Source organism: Phyllobates terribilis, unplaced genomic scaffold (genome assembly GCF_046119375.1).
Source record: "Phyllobates terribilis strain yellow unplaced genomic scaffold, ASM4611937v1 Scaffold_5__5_contigs__length_657084704, whole genome shotgun sequence".
Taxonomy (NCBI): Eukaryota; Metazoa; Chordata; class Amphibia; order Anura; family Dendrobatidae; genus Phyllobates; species Phyllobates terribilis.
The window spans coordinates 416,213,768-416,233,814 of NW_027362765.1; the positions used below are offsets into that span (position 1 = coordinate 416,213,768).

Consider the following 20,047-nt stretch of genomic DNA (forward strand, 5'->3'; position numbering starts at 1 on the left):
GATTGTACTCTCATGCTGAATCGGCATGAGAAAATAATCACAGATGTAAGCTACCCCAAAGAATAACACTGGGCCAAGTGCTACGCGACGTTTTATCGCATAGCACTTGGCAGTGTTATATGCTCGTGTGACCCTGGCCTTAAGCAGACAAATTGCTGGCAACAGCCATCATATAAATCAAGCGTGCATACTATTTTAAGAAATTTTACACAATTAAATGCAGGACATGTGCCATGTAGTGTTGAGCCACCCCCGTAGTGTTCGAGTTCGGTTCGGTTCGTCGAACACCCGTGTGTTCGCCGAACTGTTCGTCGAACTGTTCGTCGAACACCTTCGAACACCGTTAAAACCAATGGCAGGCAAACAAAAACACATAGAAACACATAGAAAACACCTTCAAAGGTGTCCAAAAGCTGACAAACTGCTCAGAAGACATAACTAACACATGGAAAAGTGACAAGTACATATAGTCATGCGAAAATAAAAGAGGTGGAGGAGTAAAAGGAGGGGGAGACACAGATATAGGCATGTCATGACCTTCTAAAATCCAAAAAGTGAGAAGCCGACACGGCCAGTCCGCTCCTGCCCGTGCCACCTCCGTGTCGCCGGGTTTGTGCCAGAGCCGCGGTGAACCCTGACGGCCAGCCCCCCTCTCCCAATACTGGTGCCTGTCCGCTGGTGGGTCGAGCGAGCCCCCCTGTGGTGGAGGCAGCTCTAAGCTTTTTAATTTAAATTGTCTCTCTAATTTGAATGAATACACTTTAAATCCATTTACAAGGATCTATTGGAGGGCAAGTCTCATGCCAGCAGCCGCGGTAATTCCAGCTCCAGTAGCGTCCACTAAAGCTGCTGCAGTTAAAAAGCTTTTATAAGGATCGAGCTCGGCTGTCCACCGCAAGGCATCCTACTGCCAGTCCCAGCCCCTATGCCTTGGGGTGCCTCCTGATGCTCTTCACTAAGTATCCCATGGTCCCGAAGCATTTCCTTTGAAAAAATTAAGTGTCTAAACTACAGGTGGTGCAGCTTGCTTAACAGCCGGGATAATCCGCTGACTAGCAGACACTGCTACTAGGCACAAAGTATTTCCTGGGCTAGATGCAGTTAAAAATTTGTAATTAGATACTCTCGTTGGATGCTGAGAAAGCATTCCATAGAGTCTCCTGGCACGCCATATATGATTCTCTTAAAAAGCTTGGGGTAGGGGTCTAGGGGACCCTTTTATAGCCAAAATCACGGCCCTGTATCGCAATACGTCACCTAGGCTGAAGATAAATGGAACTGTAGCACCCTGAGGGCTCGGTTGCTACAGACGTATTGCACCTCACCCAGAGGTGTGATATCTCACTCTCAGGTAAGGATGGAGTGTGGATCAGGACCCGACACCTGCATGCATTACACCACATTGCCGTGGGGCAGGGCGACCAATTTGCCCCTGAGATGGGCACGACAGTCCCTGTCCCTGGCTGGAGTGGGGGGAGGGAACACTGAGGAAGGGGAACCCTGTAGTGCAGGAGCAGGGAGGAAGCAGTTCCTGGGTGCATTGAGAAGGGAGTATAAAAGGTGGGCACCATCTTAGTTCAGTGCAGAGAAGTCTGAGCAGAAGTGGCAGGGAGCAGGGGCTCTGCATGAGCTCTGCTCCGGAGGCGGGCCTAGTAACAGAGGCCCAGGCCTGGAAGAGGGAGAAGGAAGGAAGAGGAGCGGAGAAGGCTCCAGGAACGAGGAATGAAGGGATCCCAGGGGTGCGGACGGGCGAGTCGCCACCGCACGCCCGAATCCACCTGCGTGGAGGGGTCAGGCCAAAGGGGGAGACCGGTCCCCGAACTAGTGGAGGCAGGAAACGACCCTCAGCTAGAAACCGGAGGCTCTGACATTTTATGTGGCGCAGCCCCTCGCTACACCCGCTAGGAAGGCACCACATAGGTTCAGGGAAACTGGCGCCAAGTTTACCAAGAGGAGGCCCGAGGCAGCCGAACAGAAGTGTTGGTAAGAAAGGCCAGACAAAGGACACACAAAGGGGGTCCTGTGAAGTGCTCCAAAGTTATCTGGGAGTTGTCTGAGCCCCTCACCTGGTGAGCACAGTACGACGTGGGCAGCCGTTACCTGCAGACGTGGTCTGGATAATAAGAACTGTGAGTAAAGGCCCTGAACTGCATCACTGACTCCGTGTCGTTACTGCTGCTGCCCTGCACCATCACCCCCATCCTCCGCATACACTGCCCTGAGGCTATACTCCTCCCGTGGGGAGTTATGCTACGCTCTGCTGCACCCACAACACCAGCCTCAGCGGTCTGCCCTGTAGCGGCGGTTCACTCTGACCGCAATCCATGGGTGGCGTAGTCGGACATTTAAACATCAAAACCACATAAATAGTTCCGCCACTGGTTTGACCGCCCTGAGCCACGGAACCGGGTCGCCGCCACGAAGACTACAACCACCAGCATCCACCAAAAAGGGTCCGGCTCCGGGTGTCCCAAGGCCCAGGGGGTGCGTCAGAACATTTTCATCACCTTTCACAATCACCAATGGGACAAGGCAGTGATGTCCTCTGTCCCCTCTCTTATACATCCTAGTGACGGAGCACCTGCTCTCATCAATTCGCCATAACCCCAATATTAGGTGGATTGAGGTGGGAGGCACCGAGTACAAGTGCTCTCTATTTGCTGATGATGTCCTAGTATATATCACTCAATCACATATATCCATCCATGCTGTTATGGCTGAAATAGATCACTTTGTTACATGGTAAAATTTTAAAATCAATGCAGCGAAGTCTGAGGCCCTTGATGTCTCCCTCCCCAAATCCATATAGGATTCCATCCAGTCCAACTTTCCCTTTGCCTGGCCCTCACAGGGTATCAAATACTTAGGAATTCCTATTCATAGAGACCTCTCCCATCTATGTTATCTTAATTTTGGGCCCTTTATTGAACAACTCCATACAGACCACGGTTGGCAAGTTAGAACTGTAAGATTCACTACGTGAACCACTGGTGTTTTGTGGAAAAGCACATGTACACTGCGTTCCAAATTATTATGCAAAAAGTGTTTAGGAGTGATAAGGGAAGAATTTGTTTGTTTGTCAGTTAAACTCATTGATGGTGATGTGTGTCAGGGCTCTTTATATCACTGTAAGCAATTGCAGACACCTGTGCTAATTAGTTTGGCAGGTGTGTCCAATGAAAGGCAAGACTACTTAAGAATGCTCTCTCACATTATTAAGCAGCCTACATTTTCTGCCAAAATGGGAAAGAAAAAGGATGTGTCGGCTGCTGAGAAGCAACAAATTGTGGAGTGTTTAGGTCAAGGCATGACTACAATCAACATTGTGCGATGATCAGGATGAAGTGTCTTGGCAATCAAGAAGTATGTAGCTGATTCACAGTACACACGTGTGCGTGCTGATAAGGGCAAATTGAGGACTCTTTCCTACAGGCAATTACGTCAGGTTGAAAGAGCAGCGGCAAAAAAGCCTTGTCATAGCAGCAGACAAGTTTTTGAAGCTGCTTGTGCCTCCAACGTCCCCCGAACAACAAGATGCAGGGTCCTTCAGAGGTTTGCAGCTGTGCATGCGCCATCCTGTCGACCTCCTCTATCCACTTCACACAAGCAGAAACGGCTCCAGTGGGCCAAACATTACATGAAGACTGATTTCAAAACTGTTTTGTTCACGGATGAGTGCCGTGCAGCGCTCGATGGTCCAGATGGATGGAGTGGAGGATGGCTGGTTGATGGACACCCCACGCAAACACGGCTACAGCGCCAACAAGGAGGAGGTGGAGTAATGTTTTGGGCTGGAATCATGGGGAGAGAGATTGTCGGCCCCTTTAGGATCCCTGAAGGCGCTAAAGATGAACTCCATAATGTATGTGGATTTTCTCAAACAGCACTTCCTGCCATGGTTCAAGAAGAAGAACCGTGTATTTCACAGCAAGATCATTTTTCTGCATGATAATGCACCATCTCATGCTGCACATAAAACATCTGCATCTCTGGCTGATATGGGCATAAAAGGGGACAAACTTATGGTGTGACCCCCATGCTCCCCTGACCTCTACCCCATTCAGAACCTTTGGAGCATCATTAAAAGAAGTGTCTATGATGGCGGGAGGCAGTTCACATCTAAGCAACAGCTCTGGGAGGGTATTCTGTCCTCATGCAAAACAATTGAAGCAGAAACCATCCAAAACCTGACAAATTCAATGGACGAGAGAGTTCAGAAGCTCCTTTCGAACAAGGGGTCCTATGTGAAAATGTAACATCACCTAGAATAAAGTTTTGAGTTGAAAACTGTTTGATTTCAGTTTCTAACAACCTGCTAATGCTTATAATTTCAAAAATGACCATTTTTTTGGTCTTTATTAAAATGAAAAGGTTGATCGAAAAGTTTGGGGGATCTAAGAGTGTGGCAACCCAGTAGTCATGATTACTTCGAATTCTGACAATATGAGGGTCATGCTGCAGGTAGTGCAGCAAGAAGGCACTTATGTGCCTTGCGCATCTTGGAGCCCCAAAATTATTTTCCGGGCTAGATGCAGCTAAAAATTATTTTTAATTTTAAATCTGGTGAAGCTTTAGTATAGATGGCCTAATAGGATCAGTGCTGCACACTGCTACAAAGCCCAAATTATTTTCCAGTCAAGATACAGATAAACATGATTAGTAATTTGAAAGCTTAAAACGGTTGGTAGGGTGATTTTAACCAATCATCAAGCTTTTACTCTCCCCAGGATGACACAGGGGTAGAAAAGTCGTTTCGGATCCATGATTTGTTCATCTTTATGAACGTGAGTCTGTCTACATTATCAGTGGAGAGCCGCGTGCGCTTATCTGTCAGCACACCACCAGCAGCGCTGAACACACGTTCAGACAGAACGCTGGCTGCGGGGCATGACATGATCTCCAAGGCGTAAGTGGCTAGCTCCGGCCATTTATCCAGATTGGAAGCCCAAAAAGAGCAAGGGTCCAGTGACACAGTCGTGGCTTCAATGTTTACTTGGAGATACTCCTGTACCATTGTCTCTAGGCGTTGACTATGTGTCAGACTTCTTGTCTCCTGTGGCCTTGCAAAGGATGGGCTAAAAAAGTGGTGAAATGATTCCGCAAAATTGATGTTACCAGCAGATACTGTGGTTCTGTTACGGTTTGAGTGCTGAACACTTGACGGTCCCACGGTTGGCAAGTTGGAACTGTGAGATTCACTACGTGCACCACTGGTATTTTGTGGAAAAGCACATGTAAGATTCTGCAACAGTCTCTGCTGATACTCCTGCATGCGTGCATCCCTTTCTATGGCAGGAATAATTTCTGCAAATTTACTTTTGTACCGGGGATCTAACAGTGTGGCAACCCAGTAGTCAGGATTATTTCTAATTCTCACAATTCGAGGGTCATGTTGCAGGTAGTGCAGCAAGAAGGCACTCATGTGTGTTGCGCATCCAGGAGCACCAAGTCCCTGTTGTGTTGGTGGCGAGGTAACAATCATGCTTCCTTCCTCTGTCCTCTCCCCCCAACCTCGCACAACAGAAATGTGATCAAGGTCTCCCTCATCTGATGAGTCTTCCATCAGTTCGTCCTCCACTTCTTCCTGGGCTCCTGCACCTTCCTCACTAGTTTGGCTGCTACCATGCGCCCTGGTAAAACAATCTCCCCCACCCTCACATGCCTGCCGCCTTGGTGCTGCCGACCGTCTGGACCTTGCAAATGTTAGCCCTTCCGCATACAACTCCTCCTCCTCTACTTCCTCCACCTCCTCTTGTGCCACCACCTGACTCTGAATTCTGTTTAACATGTGCTCCAGCATGTAAATCACCGGAATAGTCATGCTGATAATGGCATCGTCAGCACTAAACATCTTCGTCGCCATTTCAAAACTGTGCAGAAGGGTGCATAGGTCCCTGATCTGAGACCACTCCTCCAGCGTGATTTGCCCCACCTCTGAATCTCGTTGGCCCAGGCTATACGTCAGAACGTATTGCACCAGGGCTTGTCGGTGCTGCCACAGTCGCTGCAACATGTGCAGAGTTGAATTCCACCGGGTAGGCACATCGCATTTTAGCCGGTGAAGTGGCAGGCCCAACGACTTCTGTAGAGATGTAAGTCGCTGAGCTGCGGGATGCGAACGGCGGAAGTGAGCACACAGCGACCGTGCCCTCTGCAGAAGGCCATCTAGTCTGGGATAGTGGGCTAAAAATTGCTGGACAACCAGGTTCAACACGTGAGCCATACAAGGCACGTGTGTGACATTGCCCTGGCGAAGGGCCGCACCCAGGTTTGCAGCATTGTCGCATACGGCCTTTCAGGTCCAGTGGAGACAACCATTCATGAAATTGGTTCTCCAGAGCTGACCACAACTCCTCAGCTGTGTGACTCACATTTCCCAGACATTTCAATGTAAAAACCGCCTGATGACGTTGAGCCCTACTGCCAGCATAGTAAGGAGGTGTGCAGGATCCCTTCTGCGCAGTTAGAAAGCTTGTGGCATGACCAGACAGGCTTTGGGTGCAGGTGGAAGACCGAGAGGAGGTTGAGGAGGCAGAAGCAGTGGAGGAACTTTGACATAAAGAGGATTGACGCACAACTCGTGGGGACGGCAAGACTTGGACAGCAGCCCCTTGTCCTGCTGTCACCATAGTTACCCAGTGCCCAGTCAGCGACATGTAACGCCCCTGTCCATGCCTACTCGTCCAAGTGTCTGTGGTGAAATGCACCCTGTCACACACAGAGTTTCTCAAAGAAGCGGTGATGTTATGTGCGACATGCTGGTGGAGCGCAGGCACACCTTTCTTTGAGAAGTAGTGCCGACTGGGCATCTGGTACTGGGGCATTGCGACGGACATAAGGTCTCGAAAATCCTCTGTGTCCACCAGGCGGAAAGGCAGCATTTCTGTAGCCAAGAGCTTGCAGATGGTGAAATTCAACCTCTTAGCTTTCTCATGGCTAGGAGGAAATGGTCTTTTACTTGTCCACATCTGAGGGACCGAGGGCTGGCTATTGTGCTTAGACGGGGTTGATAAGGGTGTCCCCGGCAAACTGCCGGTCTGTGAGGAAGATGCAGGCGGACATGTTAGGTTGCCTTGATCCAAAGGTGGTGCTATCGATGTCGGACAGCGCTCAACACCAGCTGGTGTTACCACCTCCAAAGAAAATGATGACCTGCCAATCACGCTGGCTGTTGCGGGTAAAGAGGTGGCAGGTCTGCGCCCCAAAACAGGTGTGACTGCTGTCCCCCCAGTCACAGAGGATGAAGAGGCCACGGATGCACAAGATATGGCAGACGGTGGTTGGCCCGGCCGGCTAGGCCGCATTGTAGCACACTGAGCTTCCCACTGCAACTTAGGCTTCATGTCCATGTGCCGGTTCATGCATGAAGTACTCAAACTATGTATTTTTTGGCCTCTACTTAGCTTTTGCTGACAAATGTTACAGATAACACGAGTTGGGTCATCTTTATCGATCTGAAAAAATGCCCAGGCTATGCAAGGCTTAGCACCCATGCGACCTGAAGAGCCACCACGACTTGTGGTGAGAGGCAGAGTTGTGTTTGAGGATGCAGTTGTTGACGTGCTTCCAGTACTACGTCTCTGTCCAGGAAGGCGCAACCTGACCTCGTCGTCACTAGCATCTTCCTCCACCTCCTCTGCTGACCTCATCTCTTGGCTGACTGTGGGTTGACAGTAAGTGGGATCTCCGACTTCATCATCATCACCCTGTGCGTTATCACACCCGTCGTCCTCAGAGCCAACCTGTTCCTGCCCTGACAAAAAACTAAAGTTGTCGCTCCAATCAGGTATTTGAGTCTTATCATCGTCTTCCTCATTGTCTCCACCAACAGGAGTTACAGTTTGGGAATGAGGGTCTACATTATGGTCAGAACCTTCTGCGTCTGGTCCTGGATCCGACTCATAAAGATTCTGGGCATCAGTGCAGATCATTTCCTCGTCTGGATTCACAGAAGCGCTGGAGTCGACCTCTGATTCCCAGGCTATAGTATGAGTAAACAGCTCTGCAGACTCAACCATCTGTTCTACCTCATACTCAGACGGGCAGCTGGAGATTTGGAAGCTGTGAGGAAGCAAGTGCGATTTGGGTGACACCTTTGAGGACTGGAGTATTTGTGATGTTGAAGTTGATGTGGAGGAGAGCCCACTTAAAGGAGCACTTGATATCCGATGAAGCGCCTGCTGTTTTTGTGCCTCATCTGGAATTTGTAGCGATTGGCGTGGCCGTAAGAAAGGGATCTTATCACATTGTCCGCTAAAAGAAGTAGACATTTTAGTTTGGCTGGAAGATGGTCTTTCTTCTGCAGATGTTACTGTTGCTTTAACACCTACCCCACGGACACAACCTTTTTTCCCCTTCCCAACACGCCTATTCCCCTTTCCACCAGCAGCAGGCCTTTTTCCACTCATTTTGGTGGTTAACTAATTCACAACTCTGGAGTTGTTTGCACAAAAAAACAATGGATGGTAACCGAGCAGAGGTGAGTGGCCAAACTGTGGTATTAGGCCAAAACTATTGGCTGGGTTAGATGCAGAAAAAAATTATTTTGAATTTGCAACCTGATGGAGGTCAGTATAGATGGATTAATAGAACAAGACCCACACACAGCTAGAAGCCCAAATATTTTTTCAGAGGTACTGTAGATGCAGATAAAAATTAGTTTTAATTTGCAACCTGATGGAGGTCAGTATAGATGGACTAATAGAATGATGCTATGCCCAAAAGATTTTACTTCACTAGGTGCAGTAAAAAAATTGGTATTCTATACACAGGTGGTATATCTTGCAACACAGATAGGCTACTCCACTGACTAACACACTCTGCAATAGGCCAAAAAGGATCAGCTTTGCTAGATTCAGCCAAATGCTGTGAAAAAAACTTGCACAGCACTGGCACAGACCTGCCTGGCAAAAACTGATAGGAACTGATGTAACCTAGTCCTGAAAAGGACTCCAATTACAATTAGTCTTTACTCCCACAACCTATCTATTTAAGAGCACAGACCTCCCTGATAAAAGTCGTAGGAAATGCTGTAACCTAGTCCTTAAAAGGACTGCAATCACAACTATTCCCTACTCCCAAGCTATCTGTATATTTGTGCGAAAATTGGCTTGAAATTAACAAGGTATAGCGCACACAGCAACAGCGGTGCCGTCTAACACGCAGCTGCAGCAGTGAGAAAATGGTGGCGACGGGGAAAATGGCTTGGTCTTATAGGGCAAGGACATGTGACATACACTGCCAATGACACATGCCCTTGCTTGTGTGAAAAAAAGCACTTCGCTCCGTGTGTGCGCTGCTGATAGGCTGACAGATTGCACCTCCCCACTGCAAATGCGGGAAAGAGAAAAAAAAATGGAGATCTTCATTGTTCCTGCAGAGATCCATCCCCTGCCCCTCCCCCCACCCCGCTGTACACTCAAACTGCGTATTAACATTAATTTTCATCATTACTGAGAAAAAATCCAGTTATGATTTTGGTGCACGAACAGTTATCGAACATAACCTCGAACAGCCGAATTTTTCTCAAATTGTTCGTGTTCGCCGAACGGCTCGAACACCGCCCAAAACAGCTCAAATTTGAGATTGGCGAACAGTTCGAGTAGAACAACGCTCATCTCTAGTGCCATGCAGGAAGCGTGAGTTTCTGTTCTCAATCTTAAGGCAATTAGAATGTCCTGGGCAATGTTGCTCATGACAATACCCATTTGCAATTGACAGGGAGCCATTTACTGCAACTTGCTCCCTTTATCACTTTTGTCACTCAAGCTTTCTAGATGTAAAACCTTATGGCAGCTCTTTAAAGGGGTTGTCTGGTCTAAATTGATAAGTCTGCAGTCACTCTGTGTGTCTGCAGACCTATGAAATCCCCTAGGGCACGCACTGTGCGCTGCTGGGATTTGCCGGTTTCTGAGCCAGGAACGGCGGTGATATAGGCGTTATGCATACTCCCGGCCAAAACCCAACTAATGGGCATGGCCTCGTTCCATAAACTTGTATAGATCGAGGATGAACCCAGTGGACAGCCACATCCACTGGACTGGGTTATAGGAAGTTTCGCCCCCAGCAGTTCGCCCCCAGCAATTTGCCCCCATCATTTCGCCCCCGCACATTTCGCCCCTGCACATTTCGCCCCTGCACATTTCGCCCCCGGACGTTCTCGTAGACCAACTTCTTCCTCCCATGTTTGGATAGAACTGAATTCCTAGTTGTAGACAGTGAATTGCTATGAAAGCTGACTGATTTTTTTGTGCTCGTACACCTCTCTCTTTGTAGAGATTTTAGACACTGCTATATTCTGATGTAAAGATGGAATAAAAGCTAGTCTAATGCAACTTGCAGGACACCTGACATGCAAATTGTTACATCTGCAACAAAACTTGCAAAAAAGCAGGTCAGTGCTGGGTCAGGTAAAAGTTCACAAAATGTTTAGATTTTAGAGTGGTTTACATTCCCCACATAAATCAGGCTTCATTCACACTACATTTTTTGAATCCATTTATTTTTTTTACATTCCCCACATAAATCAGGCCTCATTCACACTACATTTTTTGAATCCGTTTATTTGTTTCGTGTTATGTTTTTGTGACACAAAAGCGTTTTAGAAACGTTTTGGAAAATGTCTTGTTAAAATTGCGGGCAAAATGCTTTGACACTATAATGCAATCAGTTGTGAGGTTTACAGATGGAAACAGTTGATTTAACTTGTCACAACAGTGCAGCACTCTGTACAGTACTTTGGTGACATGTGGTTTGCTGACGGACGGGAATTTATAAACCACAAGGACAACTGGTGAAACATCCAAACACAAAATTCTGGGGGCAAAACAGGGTACAAACATCCAGGGTCGAACTGCTGGTGGCGAAACATCGAGGGGCGAACTGGGGGCAAAACATCCTGGGGGCCAAATGCTGGGGACGAAATGTGCGGGGGCGAAATGTACCTGGGGGCGAATTGCTGGGGGCGAAACATCCAATTCCCCTGGACTGCTATATCACTAGACAGATAATACTGTAACCTGTAATTTACTTGATCAGATGTTGAAAATCCTCCAAAAGAGGCAAAACCCAAAAATATGTACCTTTTTTGCCCATACAACACCAATATTTAGGATCTTCTGAGGCGGTTGATCTATGTAATTGTAGCAGGATTCTGTACCATCTATACAAAATTTTGTAATTAGCATCTTGCAATCATGAACCAATAGAAGTTTTATGCTCTAACGACAGAGCTCTATACCTTTGTCAGTGAAAAGTGACATACCCTCTTCCCACTGAGAAAGGAATTTGGGTGCGATCTGGGGAGTAGATTAACAAAGTATATATTAAATATAAAGTATGATGGGCAGGTCCCTTTCCCATAGATAAGACTTTGAATTGGAGGAAAATATTTTCCCTGCTTGAAAATTAAAAAGAAAAAAGTGTCTAAGCTGAAGCATATACAACCATCCTAGTGGAACTGGGTCAAAAATTACTTATCCATAATTGACCCAAATAATTAACATAAAAACAGCCCCTAGCCATCCATAATTCATATATTTGATCTTCCAATCTTGAGGGGAAGGCCAGGTTACTAAATAGAGGATATAGAGAGGAAGGAAATTAAATGTTTTTGGATTTCTGAGTTGGAGCAACAGGCAATCATAGAGCCTACAACAGAATGATTACGGAGACAAGAAAGATCGTTATGAGGCAACCATGGAATGGAAGTAAAATAAATAGAAGTAAAGTTCTGTTAAGTTTGCACCCAGTGCTTAAAGTGGAAATGGCTACACCAACTGATATAATAGGTATCCAATATATATAAAATAGGAGGTAATATGTTACATTTATTAATCATACACATGCCAAATTACATAAAGATATTTTTGGACCACAACTTGCAGTCAACTTCTATAGACTTCAGCAAATCCAAAAGATTAAGCTTGAATGTTTCTTAAACACTTGTAGAGAGATTTATGCCTATATATTTTTGTGATTTCGAGGCCCATCTGAAACTAAAGGAGGCTTCTAGTGTGTTTATTAAGGACCTCATTGGCAAAATATTCAGAACTTTTGATTTCGGAAGATTAATTTTAATTTGATAGAATGGCAAAACATCTAAACTTAGATTGTTACCTCCTTTCCCAATATAATGTTTATGTTAAAAAAAATAAGTCCCCTGCATATGCAGCTATCTTATTGAAGGTATAAGAGACGAGTCCTGTACAAACACTGTTGTTTTTTTCAAATATGTCAAAGGAATTATTTAAGAGTGATTATAAAAATCAGGGGTGAGAAGGGACAACCCTGATGTGTCCCATTTTGAATAGTGAAATGTTTTTGAGAGGACACTATTCACCCAGACACAAGCTTAGGGGGCAATATATAGAGATCTAATCAATTTCAACAATTTTAAGACATAAACCTTTAAAAGATTACTCCATAAAAATCCAACAAACCAAATCAAAAGCTTTCTCCACATCAGCTGAAAGAAACAGCATTGGGATAGGCTTTAATTTGGATTTATGGTTCAAATTCAATGCCTTAATAGTCTTATGTGTCTCACTACTTACCGTGAACCCTGCTTCGTCAGATAGGATAGATATGATTTTCTAATTACGTGCAATTCCATTAAATCTGCAATGTTCTCTTTGAAGGGTCACTGCATTCGTAGTCAAGGCTTATAATGGAGCTAAGAAATTTGTTCCTATCGATGAGAAAGATATTCAAGAGTCTGTGAAGTGGCTGCAGAGCAAACAACAGCCTAATGGCTGCTTTGAAGTCGTAGGAAATTATTTTAACAATTACCTACAGGTAAATATTGATTACAATTATATGTATTAACGCACATAGTTCAACAAATCATATACATCCCAGCACTGTACAAAATTTTTAGAAAGGTTTGAAAAAAAGTGCTGCAAAGTAAAATTGCTTTAAAAAAATTAGAAGTGTTAATAGTTTATTTTTATCAATTAACAAAAATCAACAAAAATGCAAAGTGAATGGACACACAAAAAAAATCTAAATCAAATCAATATTTGGTGCCACCACCTTCTTCTTTCATAACAGTATCTATTCTTCTAGGTACACTTGTATTTATACACAGTTTTTGAAAGAACTTGCCAGGAAGGTTGTTCCAATCATCTTGCAGAACAAACCAGATCAGGGATGTAGGCATGCACAAATCCTTCCATCTTTTCATGTAATCCCACACAGAGTTGAAGATATTGAGATCATGGCATGATGAAGGTCATATTGTCACTCCCAGGACTCTTTGTTCTTCTTTACACTGACGGTAGTTCTTAATGAAATTGATTGTACATTTGGAGTCATTGTTCTGCTACAGAATAAATTTAGAGCCAATCAGATGCCTTCTTGATGGTAGTGGATTACATTCCAAATAGTTGGGAAACTGTATAAAATGTAAAGAAAGCAAGAATGCAATGATTTGAAAATCTCTTTTAGACATATTTTATTTACAACAAAACATATCAGAAGTTGAACATTAGATATTTTTCCTTTTCATTTGATCACCTAAAACTACATCAGATTTTTACTCAAGTCCCTTAAATAATCCGGAGAACCAAAAAAAATAAATGAGTAAAAATTATTAGACTTTGTAATTTTTAAATGAAGAAAACGATCCACTATCACATGTGTTAGTGACAAATGTATGTGAACCTTTTGGACTAGCAGATAATTTGGAGGTGAAATTAGTCTTGTGTTTTCAATCAATGGGATGACAATCAGGTGTGAGTGGGTGATCTGTTTTGTTTAAAGAACAGGAATTAATGTCTGCTTTCACAACATATCCTTGTGGAAGTAGATCATGGCACAAAGGAATTACATATCTGAGGACCACAAAAAAAGAATTATAGATGCTCATTAGGCTGGAAAAAGTAAAAAAAAAACTATCTATAAAAAGTTTTTAACTCCCATCAGTCCAGAGTAATTTAGATTGTGTGCAAGTGGAGGAAATTAAAGATCATTATTACCTTGCCCCAACAAAAACCACTTCAAGAGCATGGTGTATAATAGTCTGCAAGGTTACAGAGGAACCCAAGGTTACCTCTAAGCAACTAAAGGCATCTCTCTCATTAGCGACTATAAATGTTTAGTTTTCCACAATCAGAACAACACTGAACAACAATAGTTTACATGACAGGATTACATGGAGAAAGCTAATTCTCTCTATAAAGAACATTGTTGCCCAGCTGCCAGAAACCTTGTTTGTGGATGGTTGAAACCAATATATAGCTTTCTGTTTTAAATGAGAAATGAGAAATTTCTCATGTTTGGAGAAAGAAAATACTGCACTACAGTATGTAAACCTCATACCATCTGTGAAACATTGTGGTGGGCGCATCATGAATTGGGCTTGTTTTGCTGGAACAATGAATTCTGAATTGTATCAGAAAATCCAAAAGGAGAATGTCAGGACATTTATCCATGAGCTGAATTTAATAAGAATGTGAGTCATGCAGCAAGGAAAAATTTCATTCCTCCCGGCAGCGTGGGTCTAAGTGCCTGTAGCGGGCAGGTTCAGAATGCTATTAATCTGCAGATTAACCCATTATCTGAAGGTTGATAGTGTTTTTTCAGGTAACAGGTTCCCCTTTAACCTCATAATCTACACTTATAATGCAAGACTGGCATTATCAGTTCAGTGTCAGTGTTTTTAAGTCAGGCATCTCAGGGACTGACTGTTCAACCAAACCTGTATAAGGCCTTGCAAGGGCCACTTTGTAGATGGGAGAAAGTGATATATGCCTAATTTGTCCTTCCAACGCCAATCTCGTACATATGTACACAATGATACACACATTTAGTATGCACACTGTAACAATGCTACTCACTTGGGAGCAGGACAAGGTACCACAGGAACCGTTTCCATTTAAAAGTCCGGCTGGTTTATTTCATTTCTCATAAGCCACATCAAAGGAAAACTTAAATACAGCCATTGTCTGGCATTCAGTAAAACATAAAGTAAAAAGTCCATACAATAGTGTGGGTTCGCCAGCTAGGGTAAGAGTCCAGCTTCCTAGTCCTTTAGCAACGGCACACAATCCTGGAGGTCTGCACACCTTCACGCACAGAAACATGTGTGAGACAAACAGGTCCCCTTTTACAATGTGAACCACACCCAGGGGTGGAGATATGGTGAGCAGCCATCCAGCCCAACTCTTCAGCTGCTCACATTATACCCAGCCCTGTCATGGCCGATTAATCCCTCTTAGTACTATGTATATTAGAGCATTACTCCAGGTTTACATCACAGAGGACAACCACCTCTTTGACACATATTTCCCATCCGCTATTTGTTCACCATCTACCTTACAACATACAGACACACACACCCATGCACACAGATTGTTTTAGGATTGTATGATCTCCTAAATAAAATTGCAAAGTATCTGAAACATGTCTGATTGTTGTTATGTGTGTCACCATCTCTAAATTTTGCCCTAATTTCTGTTCATAACCCTGTTTATCATCTCCCCAAAAAACTTTCACAACCGGTTGAGTTCTGTCTCCTGCAGAAAAGTGCATACCTCCATAAACTACAGATCCCAGAATCCTTGTTCAGCACTTATTCTTTCTTCCGCTTCACTCTTTTTCCCACCTACACAACAAAGTGTGCTCCAGAAACTCTGCCCCTCTTTTTCCCATCGCCATGTAATTATTTTTCTCTGCCCACTGCTGTTTGCTTTTATAGGATTCTGCTTGCAGGAAAGGGTTCTCATTGAGCGCTGCAGCGTCAGAAAAAGTGCACTACACACTGTCATATCCCATGCACGGCACACAACACACCAGTATAGTAGAGGGGTGGTAATTGTCAAGTGCAATGATGAGTAATGGGATTTAATGAAGCCATACTCCTAAAGCTGTGAAGCAGCATGTCAAACGGGAGGGGGAGTAATGAAACGCAGCTTCTCTTAGGTGATGTGATGTAACCAGCAGATCCTAGAACGACTCAGCTTCTGGCCAATGGTGAGTAGTATGAGATCTTCAAAAAAAACCTGGCTTGGGCCATGTTCATACATTGTGCTTTTGCTGATTTTTATGTGCCATTTTATACAAATTAAAAGCTGCTTTTTACCGTAACAGCAAAAGCTATGAAATTTCAAAAATCTCAAGAATATACTTGTTTTTTTTCCTGACTGACTTGGAAAACTGCAGTGTTTTTAAATCTGCAGCATAACAATTCTTTCAGCATTTTTGCAGCATTTTTCACTCATATAAAGTAAAGAGAACATTCAAAACTGCTTAGTTTAGTTTCTGTAGCATTTTTGCTGAATTTACGGTGAATAAAACTAACTTCAATAAATATATACTGTAGGCAATGACACAAATACTCTGCACCAAAAAAAAAGTTGCGAAAAAACACTGCTAAAACGCTGAAAAACTGGCATTTTGAATCCAGCATTTTTACTGCCAAGAGAGGGGATTTTAGCTGCTGAAAAAAATGCTGCAAAAACGCAATGTGTGAATGTAGCTTTACAGTTGTGATGGGAGACACTTTTTCCCGAAATTGCTTAAATTAGAAAATGTTTGGACTTATTGGAGTACCCCCTGAACTATATAATACTGACCACTCCTAAATATGTGCACTGTAATGATAAAACTAAGTTTTCCAAACTTTTTTAACTGTAGGACGATGACGAGATCACATGTACGGCCTATGTCACTATCGCTCTCCTTGAACATCACGCCGTTTATAATGTGAGTAATTTTAGGCTCATGTGCAAAACTGTAAACATATGAAAAGTATTTTATGGAGTTACAAATTTCTCATTCCTAAAAAAGTCTTAAACAGTTATTCCCACTGTATATATATTTGGCATATACACAGAAGCCCAATCTTCCATCTCCAGAATGGGGCTGTGTCACACACCGCTGACACAGGAGAGGTGGCCGCTCATGCACAGATCTCTATCAACTTCTATAAGGGTATGTGCACACGATGCAGAAATGCTCAGGTTTTTTTCCTGAGCGTTTCTGCATCTCCCTGGCAGGAAAAAAATGCATGCGGATTGTACATGCGTTTTCCTGCCCGGGACATGCGGAAATTAAGCGGTCTTCACTTTCATTTCCGCATGCGGGTTGACAAGCGCTTCCCAAGCATTACTTGGAAAGCGCTTGTCAACTTCACACTATATAAATCCATGCAACCGTCATGGATTTATATAGTGTGTGAATGTCAAAAAATAAAAAAATAAATATATATTTACCCTCTGATGGCCCGCGGTGTCCTGCTACCCTCCGTCCCGGCTGCCGGCAATGTAAGACTGAAGGACCTGCCGACGTCAGCGTCACGTGACCCGTCACATGACTCTGACGTCAGCGAAGGTCCTCATTCAACCGCGAAGTGCCCGGGAAGCAAGCAGGAGCGCAGCGCGGGCCGCCAGAAGGTGAGTATATATATATTTTTTATTTTATTCTTTTTTTTTTAATGGTACCTGGGTCTGGATGAGAGTCTCCTCTCATCCACACCCGGGTACCATCCGCACATTAGACCGCATGAAAAGCGCATCAACATATACAGTGATGCGGATTCCCTGCGTTCTAATGCAAGTCAATGGCGGCGAAAAAGCAGCGTTTCCGCAAAATTAATGGACATGCTGCGGATTTCTGATCGCAGCGTTTACGCTGCGGAAAAATCTGCATCATGGGCACAGCACATGCGGATTTCCATTGGGGAACATTGCTGCCCTTCTACCAAGCGTTTTTAATACGTTTCCGCGGCGTTTACGCAGCTGAAAAAACGCTGCGGAAGTGCATTAAAAACGCATCATGTGCACACAGCCTAAGAGTTCTGAAAGTTGCCTGGAAATTACAGATCACTTGTAGAAATTAATGGCGAGAGATGCATTTGATTGGTCATCTCTCGTCTATCAGAGGCAGGCAGCAGTGTCAGCAGTGGGTGCTAATGTGTTTTATACTGTACATCCATGATAGGAAAAAACTGGGAGTCTGAGCTGAAACGTAAATTAATGTGCATGCAAAATGTAAATGCATGTTCACACAAGGTCATTAGACAGAGAAAAACCAAAAACAAGCAAAATACCCAAATAACTGGAAGTAAATGGATAAATCGCACAGTGCAAAAATAATGATAAATAATAAAGGGTATTTAGTTAGCATAATTTTGATCAAAATAATGTAAAAGCCATCCCACCACGTCACGGTAACCCTTATGGGACAGTCCTAACTCTAATATTAAAACCTTACCATTTGTCAAGCGACATACATATGGACAAGGGCAGAGAGTCTGAACCCGAAGTAGAAGCATAGACCTAAGAGGCAGAATGAACCTTTCAGCTCAGACAAAGGGAGGCCACACCCTTAAATGCACTAAAGCACACTAAACTGCAAAGAAAAAAACTGGGAGTCCAAACTGAAACGTAAATTAATGTGCATGCAAAATGTAAATACATGTTCACACACGGCCATTAGACAGAGAAAAACCAAAAACAAGCAAAATACCCAAATAACTGGAAGTAAATGGATAAATCGCACAGTGCAAAAATAATGATAAATAATAAAGGGTATTTATTTAATATAATTTTGATCAAAATAATGTAAAAGCCATCCCACCACGTCACGGTAACCCTTATGGGACAGTCCTAACTCTAATATTAAAACCTTACCATTTGTCAAGTGACATACATATGGACAAGGGCAGAGAGACTGAACCCGAAGTAGAAGCATAGACTTAAGAGGCAGAGTGAACCTTTCAGCTCAGACAAAGGGAGGCCACACCCTTAAATGCACTAAAGCACACTAAACTTCAAAGAAAAAAACTGGGAGTCCGAACTGAAATGTAAATTAATGTGCATGCAAAATGTAAATGCATGTTCACACAAGGCCATTAGACAGAGAAAAACCAAAAACAAGCAAAATACCCAAATAACTGGAAGTAAATGGATAAATGGCACAGTGCAAAAATAATGATAAATAATAAAGGGTATTTAGTTAATATAATTTTGATCAAAATAATGTAAAAGCCATCCCACCACGTCACGGTAACCCTTATGGGACAGTCCTAACTCTAATATTAAAACCTTACCATTTGTCAAGTGACATACATATGGACAAGGGCAGAGAGACTGAACCCGAAGTAGAAGCATAGACCTAAGAGGCAGAATGAACCTTTCAGCTCAGACAAAGGGTATATATATTTGGCATATACACAGAAGCCCAATCTTCCATCTCCAGAATGGAGCTGTGTCACACACCACTGACACAGGAGAGGTGGCCTCTCATGCACAGTTCTCTATCAATTTCTATAGGAGTTCAGAAAGTTGCCTGGAAATTACAGATCACTTGTAGAAATTAATGGCGAGAGATGCATTTGATTGGTCATCTCTCGTCTATCAGAGGCACGCAGCAGTGTCAGCAGTGGGTGCTAATGTGTTTTATACTGTACATCCATGATAGGAAGTCTATGAAAATTATGCTTTATTGTTTCTTGTTTATATTATGTTTAGGGAAGTATTGTGGAAAATGCCCTGAGCTGTCTTAGGAAGTCAGTGGACAGAGCTGAATTGGTATATACCCAGGCTCTTCTGGCGTATGCCTTCACCTTATCAGGAGACAGCGAGCTGAGACATCAGACCCTGGAGAAACTGGAACAGAGCATTATAAAGGAAGGTGCGAAAAAGAAATATATTTACAAATTTACTATTAAAGAAACAATCATATCGTAGTTTTTATCATATTAATATATTGCATTCATCATATTAAATAGCACTGTGTACTTACAATTGCTCAATTTGCCCTTCTACCCAGCTAATTCTTTTCTCTGCTCTATGTAGAACCAGGAAGTCTCTTGTCCCTGCAATTCATACCTGTATTTAACTCCTGACCCAGATGATCCCTTTCCCTCTGCTAGCGACTTTTTCAGTGATTCATGAGTGATACAGGGAAAACTGACCTTCTTTTTGTACATAGAGTTTAGAAGGATTCAGCTAGTCAGTATTTAATCATGTGATGTCATAGACCTAATGGAAAAGAGAAAAATTAGTTGGGTAGAAGGGCAAAATGAGCAATTGTAATTATGTGA

General features: G+C 43.6%; 1 protein-coding gene across 1 annotated transcript in view; it reads left to right on the forward strand.

Annotated features, from left to right (window-relative positions):
* The window catches only part of LOC141273398 (alpha-2-macroglobulin-like protein 1), a 196,128-nt gene that overhangs the window by 133,768 nt on the left and 42,313 nt on the right, over positions 1-20,047 (forward strand). The window contains exons 26-28 of the mRNA XM_073685168.1: positions 12,639-12,795; positions 16,636-16,704; positions 19,473-19,635. Coding sequence (XP_073541269.1) covers positions 12,639-12,795; positions 16,636-16,704; positions 19,473-19,635 — 389 coding nt within the window. The remainder of the gene's footprint in view (positions 1-12,638; positions 12,796-16,635; positions 16,705-19,472; positions 19,636-20,047) is intronic.